The following is a 15,565-nucleotide window of genomic DNA, read 5'->3' on the forward strand; positions in this document are numbered from 1 at the left end:
GGCTAACGGCAACCTCAGCCTCCCGGGTTCAAGCGATTCTCCTGCCTCAGCCTCTTGAATAGCTGGAAATACGGATGTGTACCACCACGTTCGGCTAATTTGTTTGTATTTTTAATAGAGACGGGGTTTCACCATGTTGGCCAGGCTGGTCTTGAACTCCTGACCTCAGGTGATCCACCTGCCTTGGCCTCCCAAAGTGCTGGGATTATAGGCGTGAGCCACTGCACCCGGCCCTCATTAACTTTTGAGTGCTCAGTATGTTCTACTTTGTCTTCAGAATTTCGTATACATTGTATTTAATCCTCCCAATGATCCTATTTAGTAGGTGCTATTATTCTCCATGAACAGGTGAAGAAGCCTAAACATGCCCAAGGTGGTCAACCAGAAAGCAGCACTGATGCCATGGCCAGATGCCCTCCCCACCCCACCCTATGTTCAGAAGATGCTCAGTGAGGGCTGGATGAATGGACCGATTTTGTTAAATGTACCTGAGAAGCCACATGGTTTATTTCTAAGAGTCTTTTTAGTTTAACTGAATAATGGAATGGTGAACTTAAAAGATAAGCAGGTGTGCTGGTGCATGCTTATAATCCCAGCTGTTCCAGAGGCCGAGGCAAGAGAATCGCTTGAGCCCCGGAGTCTGAGGCTGCAGTGAGGTGTGAGTGTACCACTGCACTCCAGCCTGGGGAACAGAGCAAGGCCTTGTCTCTTAAAAGAAAAAAAAAAAAAAAAAAAAAAGAAAAGAGACTGTCTTAACTAAGTGTCTGTTAAATGTAGTTTAGCAAAATCTGAAAACCCAGGAGCTCAGCTCATCCTACCCAATGTCATTCACTGGAGATATTCAAAGAACCGAGGTGCTGTTGTGAGTTTTTATTGTTACAGTTTCTAACGTGGTCTTGAGGTTTCCCTGTCAAGAGTGGCCGTAAGCCGAGATAGCGCCTCTTTAGGGAAGCCCTGATGGAATGGGGTGTAGTTAGGTTTGGGTGTGTTGGTCAGCTAAGGCCCAATGAGGTGAAACCAAAATGCATCAAACAGAGGAAATGTCTTACTTACAGATTCCAGAGACGGTGGGGCGGGGGGGGGGGGGGGGCCTCCATGGGAGGTCTGGAGGCAACGGCAGCAGAGCTCATCCAGGAGGTGGGGAACGAGTGAGAGTGAGTGAGCCTGTGGGGCTATGCTTTTATCAGGATCCAGGGGTGTTACCCCTTAGGCTTTCCCATGGGGGTCGTGGATTCGTTAGTTTCAAGAAAACAGGTGCACAGGGGAAACTTACTGACACGACTCTGGTGTTAATCATCAGGTGTTACCACCAGCCCACAGGTGTGGGAAGTGTTGGGTTTTTGGTTGATGGGATGAGGAAGGGGCCTGGGCTCTATTTTTCAAACAACCACACAGGGAGGGAAAGTTTTAATGAGGCCAGAGAGGGCAGGGGTACAACAAGGTTTCAAAACACTTAGGTCGGGCCTAAGAATGGGTACCGAGGCAGGAGCTCTATTGCACTAATTTAGACAGGCACCTCCTGGGTCTGTGCTGTGATAGGAAGTCTTTGCAACACCTGACGCTGGTTTCTCCAATCATGGTAGTTCCTCCTCTAGTTTCCTGAAGAGGCAGGCAGCATGGGGCTGGATCTCAGGGCAGTGGATGGGACCGTGCGGGGTTTTCCCTTACCTGGTGAACAGGTCCCATCCTTCATGACATTAACTGAAATTGCCATCATCTCTGTGACCTTGCCAGCGCTCCGGGAAGTCTGAAGTTAAACTGCAAAAGTGAGCCCACCATCTGCTGTCCTACTGCTTATAAAGAATTTTCAGCTTGTCCATAAACAGAAGCAAATAAATTGGCATGAATTAGCTATGAGATATATTTATATATAAACGACTATAATGTCATTAAGGTGATTATGGGACATGATTGAAATGTTGGATCCTAAATACTTTCCTAAGTGCCACCTGAAACACGGGACTGCCATTAACATAATGAGCAGAGATATGAATATTTCTGGCAAAGGCATCCTGAAGTAAGTAAGCCTGAAACTCAGTAACACTGAACAACCGAGTTCCAAGAATATTTGCTTTTTACGTCAAATCACCAAATGAAACATTCTGGAGGTGAAAAATCTAAGTAGTTTCCTGAGATTCTTCCTGTGGTTAATTCATAATCCTGGTATTGTTTTCACTAACTTTCTTCCTTTTTTTTTTTTTTTTTTTTTTTTTTTTGAGACAGTATCTTGCTCTGTCACCCAGACTGGAGTGCAGTGGTGTGATCATAGTTCACTGCAGCCTCCACCTCCCAGGCTCAAGCCATCCTCCTGCCTCAGCCTCCTGAGTAGCTGCAACTACAGGCAAACACCACCATGCCCACCTAACTTTAATTTTTTTTTTTTTTTTGGTAGAGATGGGGTCTCACTATGTTGCACAGGCTGGTCTGGAACTCCTGGCCTCAAGTGATCCTCCTGCCTCAGCCTCCCAAAATGCTGAGATTACAAGCATGAGCCACTGTGCCTGGCTTCTTCCCATTTTAAAAAATGAAAACACATGGTGTAATGTTAGCGTATTTCCCTCTAGGCCAACAATATTTTTTTAAGTTGAGGACTCAAAAGAAAAAAAGCCAAGTGATAAAGTCGTTTTATTTCCACTTTACTCCTGCTGGAAGTTTTTGCAAAAGAGAGAAAATAATAAGAGCCCCTCCAGGAACGGAGGGTGGAAACTCTGTGTCCAGGTTTGCTTTCTGTCATCCACACCTTGATAAGCCACAGAGAAGAGAGAGAGCCAACAGGTCACATCCAAGGCACCACACTTGCAATTAATTTATTAGGAACTCATCATTAGTCACCCCAGAGCTTTCAGAAAAGTAGTGTCCTCTTGAGTGGATGTGCTTATATCCCTCAAAGCCTCAAAGCAGAAAAACATTAAACTTGGTAACAGTTACATTTCGTTCTTTGACTAGGAAGTAGTTATAGTGACAAGGTACAAAAAATAATAAGCATGCAGCCCTTTATTTAGTTTGGCAAGGTCTCTGCTTATAGTTCTGTATATTACATGACTGTGTTATACAAATACATTTATTTACAAACACTCTAGCTGTGCAAACTTGTTGCTTTTTAAAAATGTATGGATACTTCCATTTCTGCCCATCCCGATATATACTTTTAAAGCATGCATAAAAATTAACTTTGGTGTGGGAAAACTACTCTATGTGCTGACACATACAGTATTTTAATGTCTATGTATATTTATATATTTACAAAAGTTTTTCGGTTTACAGAACCGCACAGAGTGTACATTTTAAAATCCACAATGCAAGAGCGTGGGTTACCAGGTCTCAGAAAACAAAAGAAGGGGTTAGATACTCCAAAGAAAACAACTAGAGAACCTCAACATGTTAAAAAAGAAAAAAGAAAAAAAAAAAAAAGGAAGGAAAAAAGAAAGAAAAGAAGCAAGCAAAGAAAACTAGCTTGCTTGGGCTAGCAAATTATGATACATACTTTTCATGGCAGTGCAATAGGTTTGATAAATTGCCTTCTACATATGCCTGTCTGTAGGGCTCAGGTAGAAGTTCATTGGTTTTATAGTCTAGCACACTACGTTCAAATGTACAATGCTATAGTATCAAAATGTTTTGGCAAAAAAGATCTTGAAAGGAATCATGAAGTTTTGACAAAAATAGAAATCTGTAATAAAGCTAAATAACACTAAAATAAAAGGAAATATTATAGTATCTTTTACAATTTGTATAGTCACACTTGTGTAATTCTCTGTTCACTTCTAGTCTCCGTAATGAAAAATAGTTTTATACAAAACATACTAAAATTCTGGAATCATACATGTTTTATATGCTTAAGACAATTCTCCCGTCTCACACGCATCTTTCTCTCCCACCAGAACCTCGTTTGGTGACACACGCTTACTGCATTTTATAGGTATTGAGTATAGACGGTAGACACTATAGCAACTAGGTAAAAACAAAACCAAAAAAAAAAAAAAAACAACAAAAAACAAAAAACGAGCTTTACTGAAATCTATTAATCCAGTATTTAGCACATACTTAGCATTAAGCCTCAAACGATACAGCAATATGTTACATTCTCTTGTGAAAACAGTTGTTGTAGACTGTTAATTTTTTTTTTTTAACATAACTCCGACTTGTGCCTGATAGGATTTGACCTTTAAGAGGTTTCTTTTGCTGTGGATGGAGTGGCTTTGCTTGAACTTCCGTTCTGTGCCTTGTAGCTGGTGAGGCTGGGAGTATGGATGGTCCTGGTGCCCTTGGCACCTTGATTCAGTGAGACGGAGGAGGCGGGGGAAGGAGGGGAGGAGGAGAATGACAAAGGAGGGGGTGCTCGGCCATTTTGACTCTGCGGTGAGAATGAAAGATGGTGACCTTTACCTGTATGAGTAAGGCTCTGAAACTTCAAAGAGCCATTAGAGACAGAAGGGATGAGGGAGGCAGAGTGAGCAGGTGGTCCTGTTTGGGGGCTGAGAGGGTTAGAAGCAATCGATGGTTTAGTAGCAGGTGGATTAGGGAGGTTAGAGCTGTCACCACTAGAAGAGGGCAGAGAACTGCTTTTCCCAGAGCTGGGAGAAAGGGCTGGAATCTTAGAAGCAGGTAAGGAGGGGGAAGTAGGCTTAAAGTCCCCACCAGATTTCTTAGCACTTCCATTAGCCTGCAAATAAAGATGGTGGGAGACATTTTGTCAGAAAGGTGGACACGTGATCAACCCACAGGGCCTGGCAACACAGCCCTTCTGAGAATAATTCAATCAAAGAAAACCAACCACACACAGTTCAAGGCCTGAGCTAAGTCTTGTTGTGCTTTACTGGACCTGGTAGAAACCCCCCACGTACATAGCAAAGGATGGACAGGAAAGGAGGAAAGGAAGAACGCATTTGTGAGAGGAGTCCCATGATTCCAGCTCTACCATTTCCCGTGTGCCAGGTGGGCCATGCGTCTGGATAATTACTGGGGTGGGGGTCGGGCATTTTGACGGAGCGTTAATGTGCTTCTAACGCAATACAGTCAACATAGACGTTAGTAGTGGTGACGTTAAGGGCAGTTCCACCACAGGTTGGTTTGTCTCTGCTTCCCGAGGTGTTCAGATGAAACACTACATTCACCAAAGAAAAGCCACCTGGTCTGGCACCGTGTGTTAACAGTTAAAATTTGGAGCTTGGAGTCACAAAGTAAAAGATGTTTTATTGTAAGCATGCAAAAGCGTGGTGAAAAAGTTTAACAAATGGTTTTTAGACTTTCTTCATGCCCCCAGATCCAGGATGTCTATGTAAACCGTTATCTTACAAAGAAAGCACAATATTTGGTATAAACTAAGTCAGTGACTTGCTTCTTAACTGAAATAGTGTCCATCCAAAATTGGGTTTAAGGTAAAACTACCTGACGATATTGGCGGGGATCCTGCAGTTTGGACTGCTTGCCAGGTTTGTCCAGGGTTCCGGGTCTGTTCTTGGCACTCATGGGGACAGGCATCCTGCTCGTCTGTGGGGCCCCGCTGGAGCCCTGTGGGAAGGACCAGTGAGAGGGGGAAGAGAAGGAGAAGCACGTGAGTAGGTCATCCGTGAGGCTGCTCCGCTATGTTCAGAGAAGCTCAAGGTGAGAAGCCACAGTCCTACATGCAGGACAGATCTAGGAGACACCAACTGGGGTTAATCAGAAAAATCAAACAGAATCAACTGCTCACTACTGATCAAACGGATTTTAATGTGAGTATCAGAGCAATGATTTCAACAGCACATGGCTGACCCGGCAGCCTCGTGTTTACCCAACACCAGTCAGCAACAGAGGCAAAAACAGAATTGATTAGCTGTTAGACACCTAGTTGTTGTTGTTTTGAAGGTGAGGGAGAAAGTATGAAAGAAGGGTTTCATGGCGAACAGACAAAAAAAAAATAAAATAAAATAAAATAAAATAAAGCCACCTGAAAGAAAGCAATTAAGTCACAAGACACCTTTTGCTAATGGTGATTATGGCAGATTTAGGAAAGCAGCCGGGTCTTTTCATTTTCCAGCAGACCAAGATACCTTACGTGAAGTTGAAGGTATCGACGTAGGGGGCTCTAGGGCAGTGGGGCCTTCATCCGGAACTAGCAAGGGCCGGGGAGAGGCCTCCTGGGCTATGTGGGATGAACTTGCAACAGAATCTCTGTTGGAAGAACCTGAGGTATCAACTAGGGCTTTGGGACTCATTTCACTGATTGTATTTTCAAGCTGTTTGATGGTCTGCTCCAGGCTATCCAACGTTCTGTAGGTGTTTTTTCTAATTTCATCAGTTCTTGAAATCGGAGACGTGCTCTCGATGCTGGACTGTTCTTCCCTCCTCAGCATGTTTCCAGGGCTGTCTTCAGGTTGAGACCTAGTGATTTCAAAGCGCTTGGCTTCTTTGTGTTGTTTCAGGGTGCCGTCCTCCTCCTCTTCTTCGTAGACTACCACTTGCAAAGTCTTCTTCCCTGTTTTAGTTCCCGTGCGAATGGCTTGAGTGAGAGCGGCGAGTTGCTTCTTAGGGAATTTGAATTTAAACTTTTTCTTGGGGCTTTCAAACTGGTCATCGGTCAGGTCGCCACCCTTGCATTCCGAATGTGGAGAATCCACGTGGCTGAACTTGTCCAGCTCCATTCTGTTCATTTCCTGTCCCCCTGGGATTCTGGTCTCTGTTGCCAGAGAGTGTGGCTGTGACTTTGTTTCCACCTGTTGTCCTGTTCTAAGATTGCCCGGGGCCACCTTCTTATGAGACATCTGGGAAGTGGTATTATTCTGGACTACAGAATCTCCATTTTCCTCCTCTTCCTCCTCCTCTATCTTTTCTTCCATCATCATTCTCTCTAATTCCTCATCACACTCCTCAAAGATAGTTGAAAGTCTCTTATATGCAGACCGGATGTCCATGGGCTCGTCGAAAATGATGATCACTGGTTTCTTGTCCAGGCACACAACTGGCTCCTCACTGTCAGTCCCTTCTTGTCGGGGGGCCATCTCTTTTCTGGCATCGATATTAACTGTCTGTATGTCTTCTCCCTTTTGGCTAACAATATCATGCACCTCCCCACTGGAAAGAACCTGGACAGTGGTTTTGGTAATCATGAAGGCAATGTTGTCAGTGGTTGCATTTTCTTCAGTGGGAGAACTTGGACTGGATTCTCCGTCTTCATTAGGGTTCACGTTAGCATGCCTTGCCCCCTTGGGTCTTAGAACAACTTGGCCAAAATCTGTCATGATAACCTCTTGATCTTCTGTTTTCAAATCATGCACACTTGATTCTGTTACTCTACTAGGAGAGGAAATGTGACACTTATCCGTATTTTGCTTTTCCATCTCCTTTGTCTTTCCATAATTCAGCTTCTGGTTCTCGGTGTCAGCTATAGAGTATTGGGGGCCTGAGACTTTAGACCCTTTGCTTATTTCATCTTCTAATGAACTAACGCCAGAGAAGCTGAAATTGACCTTAGGCACAGTTTTTTGGGAATAGTTTCTACTGTCTTTGAGTAAACTCATATTGGATATGGAATTTTCCTTCATTACGATCTCAGTTTTATATTCTGATGTTCTTGATGCATCAGAAATACTATTCTCCATTCCTCTTTCCCACTTAGGAGGGTCACTAGGTCTTAGAGCCCCTGTGGTAACCTGAGAGGGAGAACGGAGGAGGGAAACCACACACGTTAATCAGCAATGGATCCGCAGAGCCAGGCAATTAATGTGCATGGTATCGGTTGGAAAACAGATCTGGCGAACTCACCTTTCGGAATTCCATTTGGGGGCCATTTTCATATTCAACATCAGATTTCCGTACATCTTCATGGAAAAATTCCAAATTCTGGTAGAACAGTGTAGGACATGTTACTCCACAAAACCACATTGCCCCCAAAAGTGGACTATAACTAAACCGTTCCTTTAATTACATTTCTAAGACATGCGGGCCACGCATAATTGTTACACACCAATCCAAAGCCTAGAGCTGTTTACCTTGGATTGCTTTGTTCTCCAACTGCCAAAAATGCCCTGTGTTTGCACAAGATGAAAATCTCAATTAGCAAAAGATTTCAAGAATTTAAAATTTTGTGGGGGAGTAGTGAAGAGAATAAAGGGACAGAGTCATTACTAACATGTCCTCTTTTCAACATCAGATTGTGAGCCTAGCAGAATCGAAAACCTGAAGAATTGTGAAAAGCACAATGTGTGGGCTGACAGAAAAGTTTTGATTCTAATCCAGATCTGCCACTAAACTGTGTTACTTTAGATAAATCACTTTACTTCTTTGGCCTCAGTTTTCTTGCCTATAAACTTAGGAGCCAGCCCAGGGGAATTTTAGTTTCCCTTACAGCTTGTTATTTCAGTCCTCTCTCTGCTTCTATTATGGAGATTGTCCTATAAAGACATCTGCCTTGGTTGGGTTTGGCATTTTGGGATGAAAAAACATTATTTTCTCCTGATCAAATGACAAATGGAAATGCGGTTTATACTGTAGGTGTCAAAGTGTCAGAATCACCTTCACACGCCTCATAGCCAAGATGATCAAATCCAAATTCAGAGTGATCATGCTGGTACAATATAACCTCAATTCATAGCCATCATGCTGTCACAATATAACCTAAACATTCACAAAGCAGATATTTGAGGTTAAATTGGTGATGGTGACATCACGACTCAGCTTTCATTCTCTGTATTTCCCAGTGTAGAGTGAAGATACATGTCTTAGGGTCCCACCAAGATTCAGGATTGAAGGATCCAGTGGTGAGGACCCAGGTATTCAAAGCGCTTCACCTGGAGGCCTGGCCTTTCCCAGGGTGTATCAGTAGCCTCAGGTCCTGACATAACACTAACACTAGTGATGCCTTGTCGGTTCCAAGGCACTGCTGCCCTTTCTTCTTGCTGAGGTGGTTCATTACAGCAGGATGGAGCACAATTCCCATGAAGGCTACGGTTAAAGCAATGACAACACAAAGCACGAACACCCGGGCCCAGCCAAAGTCAACCCAGAGCAACCCTATGACCTTGGTTACGAATGGAAACGGCCGGGCGCGGTGGCTCAAGCCTGTAATCCCAGCACTTTGGGAGGCCGAGACGGGCGGATCACGAGGTCAGGAGATCGAAACCATCCTGGCTAACACGGTGAAACCCCGTCTCTATTAAGAAATACAAAAAACTAGCCGGGCGAGGTGGCGGCGCCTGTAGTCCCAGCTACTCGGGAGGCTGAGGCCGGAGAATGGCGTGAACCCGGGAGGCGGAGCTTGCAGTGAGCTGAGATCCGGCCACTGCACTCCAGCCTGGGCGACAGAGCCAGACTCCGTCTCAAAAAAAAAAAAAAAAAAAAAAAAAAAAAAAGAATGGAAAGACTGTTCATACACACCCAAGGAATGACACACAAACAACGCAGTCAGAATTAATCACACGGAAATATTGCGCGAAGTACAGGGTACACGAGCCACCAAATACCTCCTGTTTTACTTCTGCTTGCTCCCCAGGAAGCCCCCAAATGAGTGCAGTGATTCGGCTGCTGCAGTGGAACCACAGGGCTTCTTTTGTGGGCTTTTAAATTTAAAATATGAAACAATGACTATGTCAAGTAAAAGGTTTTCAAGAAGAAAAATAATTGAGCTTCCTGTAATGCCAGCTACTCGGGAGGCTGAGGCAGGAGGATTGCTTGAGTCTAGGAGTTCGAGAACAGCCTGGGCAACACAGCAAAGACTCCATCACATACACACAAAAATAAAAAGTAAAAGTAGGCTGTGTGCAGTGGCTCACGCCTGTAATCCCAGCACTTTGGGAGGCCCAGGTGGGTGGATCGCTTGAGGTCAGAAATTCGAGACCAACCTGGTCATCATGGTGAAACTGCATCGCTACTGAAAATACAAAAATTAGCTGGGCATGGTGGTGGGCACCTGTAATATCAGCTACTCGGGAGGCTGAGGCAGGAGAATTGCTTGAACCTGGGAGGCAGAAGTTGCAATGAGCTGAGATCATGCCACTGCCCTCCAGCCTTCAGGGCGACAGAGCAAGTCTCCATCTCAAAAAATATATACGTGTAAATAAAAAAAAAAAAATAAGGTTTCAGCCTAAGGTTACAACTCCAGATATGGAGTCAGTGTATCATGCCAGGACCCGAATGAGAACTTGACCCTGAATCACAGATGGAGTTGGAATGTGATCTAAAGACACATATGTGGCAGATGTTCTCGGGGTCTATTTACTGGGGGTTAGGGCTGGCGTCTGTTCTGGTTGGTCATGGCCCGTGCCATTCCCATCATTAAACATTTCAGGCCAGGTGTGGTGGCTCACGCCTGTAATCTCAGCACTTTGGGAGGTGGAGGTGGGTGGATCATGAGGTCAGGAGTTTGAGATCAGCCTGATCAACATGGTGAAACCCTGTCTCTACTAAAAATACAAAAATTAGCCAGGCATGGTGGCACGCCCCTGTAATTCCAGCTACTCAGGAGGCTGAGGCAGGAGAATCGCTTGAACTCGGGAGGCGGAGGTTGCAGTGAGCTGAGATTGCACCATTGCGCTCCAGCCTGGGTGACAGAGCGAGACTCAGTCTCAAAAATAAATAAATAAATTTCAACCACACCCCCCCCATAATATATGTATTTTAAAATTGAGTAGTAGCACAAATGCTCCAATGGAAAGTCACTAGGATAGAAATGTGAAGTTTGGTTTTCACACGACCTATATTTTTTATCACTGGGCCACAAAAAAATGAATTAATGTATCAAAGCAAGTGCATGAGCTTGGTCGTAATTGTCACGTAAACTCACGATGATTTCTTAGTCTTAGTCAAGACTCTGCGTGAAAGGTAATTATGCCTCTTTAATATGTATTTATAGGCCCTGAGATTTGGATTATGAAGACAATTGGAAAAGCATTCAATAGGCATATGGACAATAAACCAAAATGAGAGACAGGGTTACAGGAAAATTGCATACAAGTGAAGAACTAGGCTGGAGTTTCAGTGATGACAGGATAAAAAAATGCTTAAGAAAACATCTGATTTATGGAAGGATAAACACTCAGCCCTGGAAGAGGTTAATAAGGACCCAAAATTGGGGATAAGAGAAGTCTGATACTCATGGTCATTCTGAAGTAGGTTAATCTACTAAGATTAATTATCCAGAGTAAGCACCCTGGATAATTCCTGGCCTCAAGTGATTCTCCCGTCTTGGTCTCCCAAAGTGCTGGGATTACAGGTGTGAGCCACCAGGCCAGGCTAGGTTTTCTTCATGAGAAACATTTATCAACAGTAACCCCCCTTGGTATATAGTGAGATTCTCTTCCCCCTATTAACAGTGTCACATGTCAGTTTATGTGGCAGAGTGTTTACACAAGGGCGCCATCGTGGCTATGAGGCAAGGAGAAGTGGGTTGGCCTCCTTGGCAAGGTGGGCTGGGAGCTGGGAGCCCAAAACTGTGTCTCTTGAACTGTTGTGTTAGAATAGCCTTTCAGTTTTGTGATACAACATCTACCTCCTTGAGCTGTCATACATGGACCGAGGTACCTATCTGTAGTAGCTATCGGGCTATCTTGCATCTGATTAGTTTGACTTTGTTTAAGGAAAGCTAGAATCTTTGAATTCTGAAAGATAAGTCCCTGGAGAAAAATGTTAGGCCTTGAATTGGTCATTGCAAGCTTTTTATCCTGAAGTTTAGATGCAGGCTTAATTCAAGTAGGATGTCTCTATATCTAAAAATCATAGATGCTCTAGGTGCAACTTAAAGTTGCATTTCAAACATTCAGGCCATGGTCGTTTCCCTAGAGTACTTATACAATGACAGCAGACTTTGTTTCAGAGCCTGGATTCTTTTTTTTGGCGTCACACATATATTTTAACACTAAAACTATACTGAACTTACTATCTTGGAAGGTATACTTTATAAATGGATAATGCTTAGCAAAAATTCTGTTTGGCATCCTTGGACGTTTGTGCAAACACACATTTGTATGTTTCCATGAAGTTACACCTGTGTGTGGTGGTAGATACTTTCTACCATGCATTTTCTTCCCCAAATCAAAGGTTTTTACTTTTTTTTTTTTTTTGAGATAGAGTTTTGCTCTTGTTGCCAAGGCTAGAGTGCAGTGGTGTGATCTCAGCTCACTACAACCTCCGCCTCCAGGGTTCAAGCGATTCTCCTGCCTCAGCCTCCCGAGTAGCTGAGTGTAGAGGTGACTACCTCTACACTCAGCTAATTTTTTGTATTTTAAGTAGAGATGGGGTTTCACCATGTTGGCCAGGTTGTTCTCGAACTCCTGACCTCAGGTGATCCACCCGCCTCGGCCTCCCAAAGTGCTGGGATTACAGGTGTGAGCCACTGCACCCGGCTGGTTTTTACCTAATTTTTTTTTTTAAACATAGATAGTTGTTTTTCTTTTTTGCCCAAAGGATGTTACAAATTAGAAAAACTACTAAATACTTGGTTGCTGTCTCTATATATTTCTTTCTAGAGTTGTTCTAGAAAGTACTGACAGGTGTATACTCTTTAGTTTGGGAAGATAGTGTCTAAATTCTGCATAGACTATTGTGTGCTGTCGGCTGGAACACAGTGTTTGCTCTGAAAACCTGAGCAAGATATCTCTGATTTTAACCTATACCTGTGTCTCCATTAGTTTAAAAAAAAAAAAAAAGAGAGAGAAAAAAGACAGAGGGGACAAAGGTCGAGTACAAGAGCCGTGTTAGTGTCAGAGCAAGGAAGGAAGGACTCCCAACCGTGTGGCAAATGTGCAGTTGCCACGTTACCTTCTTCTCCTTGGGTGGCACCGTGGCGCCCGACCTAGTGTCTTTAACGTGACTGTCAGCCCGGGATGGCTCGGCATGACTGTTTGAATTTACGTCCATAAAGGAACACTTCTGGAATGCCTAAGGAATTAAAATACTGAGGTTAACAGGGATCCAAGGGTACTGAGGAGAACGGACGGAAACAGGCAGGAACAACCGGACGCTTGGGGACCCCAGCCCGGCTCCTGCAGGCAGGTTTAGGCCAGGGAGGCAGCACCCTGAAATCCTGCTCCCCACGTTCTCTCATGTTGACAAAGCTGGCTTGGAGGCTGAGCCTGGGGCAAAGGCTGCCTTCCTTTCTTGGGGAATGCCAAGATAAAATAGACACTACTCCCTTTTCTGCCTATCTGGGGTGAACCTAAATTGGCACTTAAGAGGGCTTCTTGCTTTCACCTTTAAAAAATGCTCAATATGTAAATAAATTAAAACAAAAAACTATCTTTCTTTTTTCTTCCTCCTCGTTTTTTTATGAGCTTTATTGAAATTATACAGCAAAAGCTCAGAAGACATTTTAAACCTTGAAGTCTTAGAATAAAAGTACTCTACGCAATCCTTCTCTGAAATACGTACTACCGCGCTCCAGGGCGTTCTGAGGCTCATTGAGAATAAAGTGATGCTTTTAAGCAATGATGTCATTCCGAGTGGCCTAGGAGCTGCCTGCACCCTGGAGATTTGTGTCTGAAAACTGTAAGAGCCAACAGTTGGCTCTTGTGAATTTAAGTCAGGGAGGCCAGTTCTCAGACAAAGGGAGAAAGTACAGACATAGATGGTGTCTACAGGGCTAAAAACGAAGCTGACATGTGGGCAATGTCCTGATCATGAGAGGAGAGACTGTTAACTCAGGGACCCAAACTTATGGACATCAGTGGTTCTCAACCAGGCTATACACCACCCAGGTTAAAAAAAAAATACTGTTGTTCTCAAATACTCTTGAGACCCCACTCAGAGAACACACAAATCAGAATCTCTGAGCTGTAGGAATTTTTTTTTTTAAACTCCCAAAATAATTCTAATGTGCAGCTAGGATTAAAAACTATTTTTATTTATTTGTTTGTTTATTTATTTGAGGCAGAGTCTCGCCCCGTCGCCCAGGCTGGAGTGCAGTGGTGAGATCTCAGCTCACTACAACCTCTGCTTCCTGGGTTCAAGCAATTCTCCTGCCTCAGCCTCCCAGGTAGCTGGGATGACAGGCACCCGCCACCATGCCTGGCTGATTTTTTGTAGTTTTTTTAGTAGAGACGGGGTTTCACCATGTTGGCCAGGCTGGTCTCAAACTGCTGACCTCAAGCGATCTGCCCATCTCAGCCACCCAAAATGCTGGGATTGCAAGTGTGAGCCACTGTGCCTGGCGAAAGACCACGTATTTAAATGAATCAGCCTAAATAATTGCCTAGTGTCTTTATGTCAAATGTTGTCATTTGGAGATATCTCTGCCGGCAGAAAGAATAATACACGTCCTCCTTCAGTAAACATTCCATCACTGCTCCTAAAATCTGAAGGTGGCTGATGAGGGACTTTCTCTGGCCTTTTTTTCCAGACTGTTTGCTCCCCTGTCTCTGCTGCACTTGGCCTCCTTGCTGTTCCTTAGTCACACCAGTCCTAGCATGCCCTGGATGTGTTTGGTTTATCCGCTTACTCAGAGTGCTGCTTACAAATGCCAACTGCCATCTCCTTTTGAGCTATTGGCCCTCGATTTCAGAGCCTGTTTTTCTTCTGATGCCTGGAGATGTGGAGCACAGAAAGTGGTTGCACAATTGTCCTTAGAAGGGGCCACAGCTGCTCCTTGTCCTGCCTTGAGAAGGTGCAGAAATAAGAGAAGCATTATGGCCACAGGCCATTGACCGAGTTGCTGATTTAGCAGGCTGGGTTTCTATCCCAGCCAGAGGGCTAACAGGGTTTGGTTGAGTTAAGGTTAGAGTACTTCATTCACCACTTTTTTTTTTTTTTTTTTTTTTTGAGACAGAGTTTCACTCTTGTCACCCAGGCTGGAGTGCAGTGGTATGATCTTGGCTCACTGCAACCTCCACCTCCCGGATTCAAGTGATTCTCCTGTCTCAGCCTCCTGAGTAGCTGGGATTACAGGCACCTGCCACCATGCCCAGCTAATTTTTGTATTTTTTAGTAGAGATGGGGTTTCGTCATGTTGGCCAGGTTGGTTTCGAACTCCTGACCTCAGGTGATCTGCCCACCTCGGCCTCCCAAAGTGCTGGGACTACAGGTGTGAGCCACCACGCCTGGCCACCACTCTTATTATCTAACCACCAAGAATATGGCATGAAGCCAGATATGCCAATGTCTGTAAAGTAGTCAAAAAGGGCATCAAATATTTAGACTTCAATGGAGAAAAGTGTCCCTCAGTGGCGGGCTATAAGTGGCTGCAACATATTTCGTATTTCTCTTACAGAGGTGTAAAAAATTACCCACAAGCCTGAAAGATACCAGCTTTATAAATCTGTGGTTCCTATGAAAACAATTATCCAAGCCTTCTAAAAACCTGCAAATAGCCTGATTGGTTGTGGGGATGTCCCAGGCTAGTCTGTGAGTTTTAGTGAAGCGTGAAAGGGCTCACGAATGTGACAATTCAACCAGTAGTTCTGTTTTCCCTGCAAAATCCAGGCAGCTCAATTTTGGCAGTTATTACCATGGAAACCAGAGTAGAACAAGTGCAGTGAAAATAATGTGGATTGAAAGTTCTTCCTACTCCAAAGAAAAAATGAAAATTTATGGGTTGGCACAAAGCCATTGGTACACTGGTAAGAAGCTAACATGGTTTTGAGCCTCAAGGTGCTGGTGT

The 15,565-nt window shown here is 44.1% G+C and overlaps 1 protein-coding gene and 1 long non-coding RNA gene across 33 annotated transcripts in view; one reads left to right on the forward strand and one right to left on the reverse strand.

Moving 5' to 3' along the window:
* Positions 1-485, forward strand: part of LOC139356397 (uncharacterized) — a 28,543-nt gene extending 28,058 nt beyond the window's left edge. For all 4 annotated transcript variants that reach the window (XR_011608199.1, XR_011608200.1, XR_011608198.1 and 1 more), the window contains exon 5: positions 349-485. This is a non-coding gene — a long non-coding RNA (uncharacterized lncRNA). The remainder of the gene's footprint in view (positions 1-348) is intronic.
* A 2,127-nt stretch (positions 486-2,612) lies between these two features.
* Positions 2,613-15,565, reverse strand: part of LOC105480028 (KIAA1217 ortholog) — a 910,528-nt gene continuing 897,575 nt past the window's right edge. For 16 of the 29 annotated variants that reach the window (XM_071070358.1, XM_071070357.1, XM_071070362.1 and 13 more), the window contains 6 exons: positions 12,733-12,852; positions 7,971-8,006; positions 7,744-7,821; positions 6,033-7,631; positions 5,389-5,511; positions 2,613-4,663 (listed from right to left, as the gene is read on the reverse strand). In XM_071070358.1, the coding sequence (XP_070926459.1) occupies positions 4,166-4,663; positions 5,389-5,511; positions 6,033-7,631; positions 7,744-7,821; positions 7,971-8,006; positions 12,733-12,852 (2,454 nt within the window). In that variant the 3' untranslated portion in view covers positions 2,613-4,165. Of the gene's footprint in view, positions 4,664-5,173; positions 5,512-6,032; positions 7,632-7,743; positions 7,822-7,970; positions 8,007-12,732; positions 12,853-15,565 lie in introns of those variants that run through there. The other 13 variants (XM_071070356.1, XM_071070351.1, XM_071070361.1 and 10 more) reach the window with 5 other exon arrangements.

This window comes from Macaca nemestrina, chromosome 9, assembly GCF_043159975.1.
Source record: "Macaca nemestrina isolate mMacNem1 chromosome 9, mMacNem.hap1, whole genome shotgun sequence".
NCBI classification, from domain to species: domain Eukaryota; kingdom Metazoa; phylum Chordata; class Mammalia; order Primates; family Cercopithecidae; genus Macaca; species Macaca nemestrina.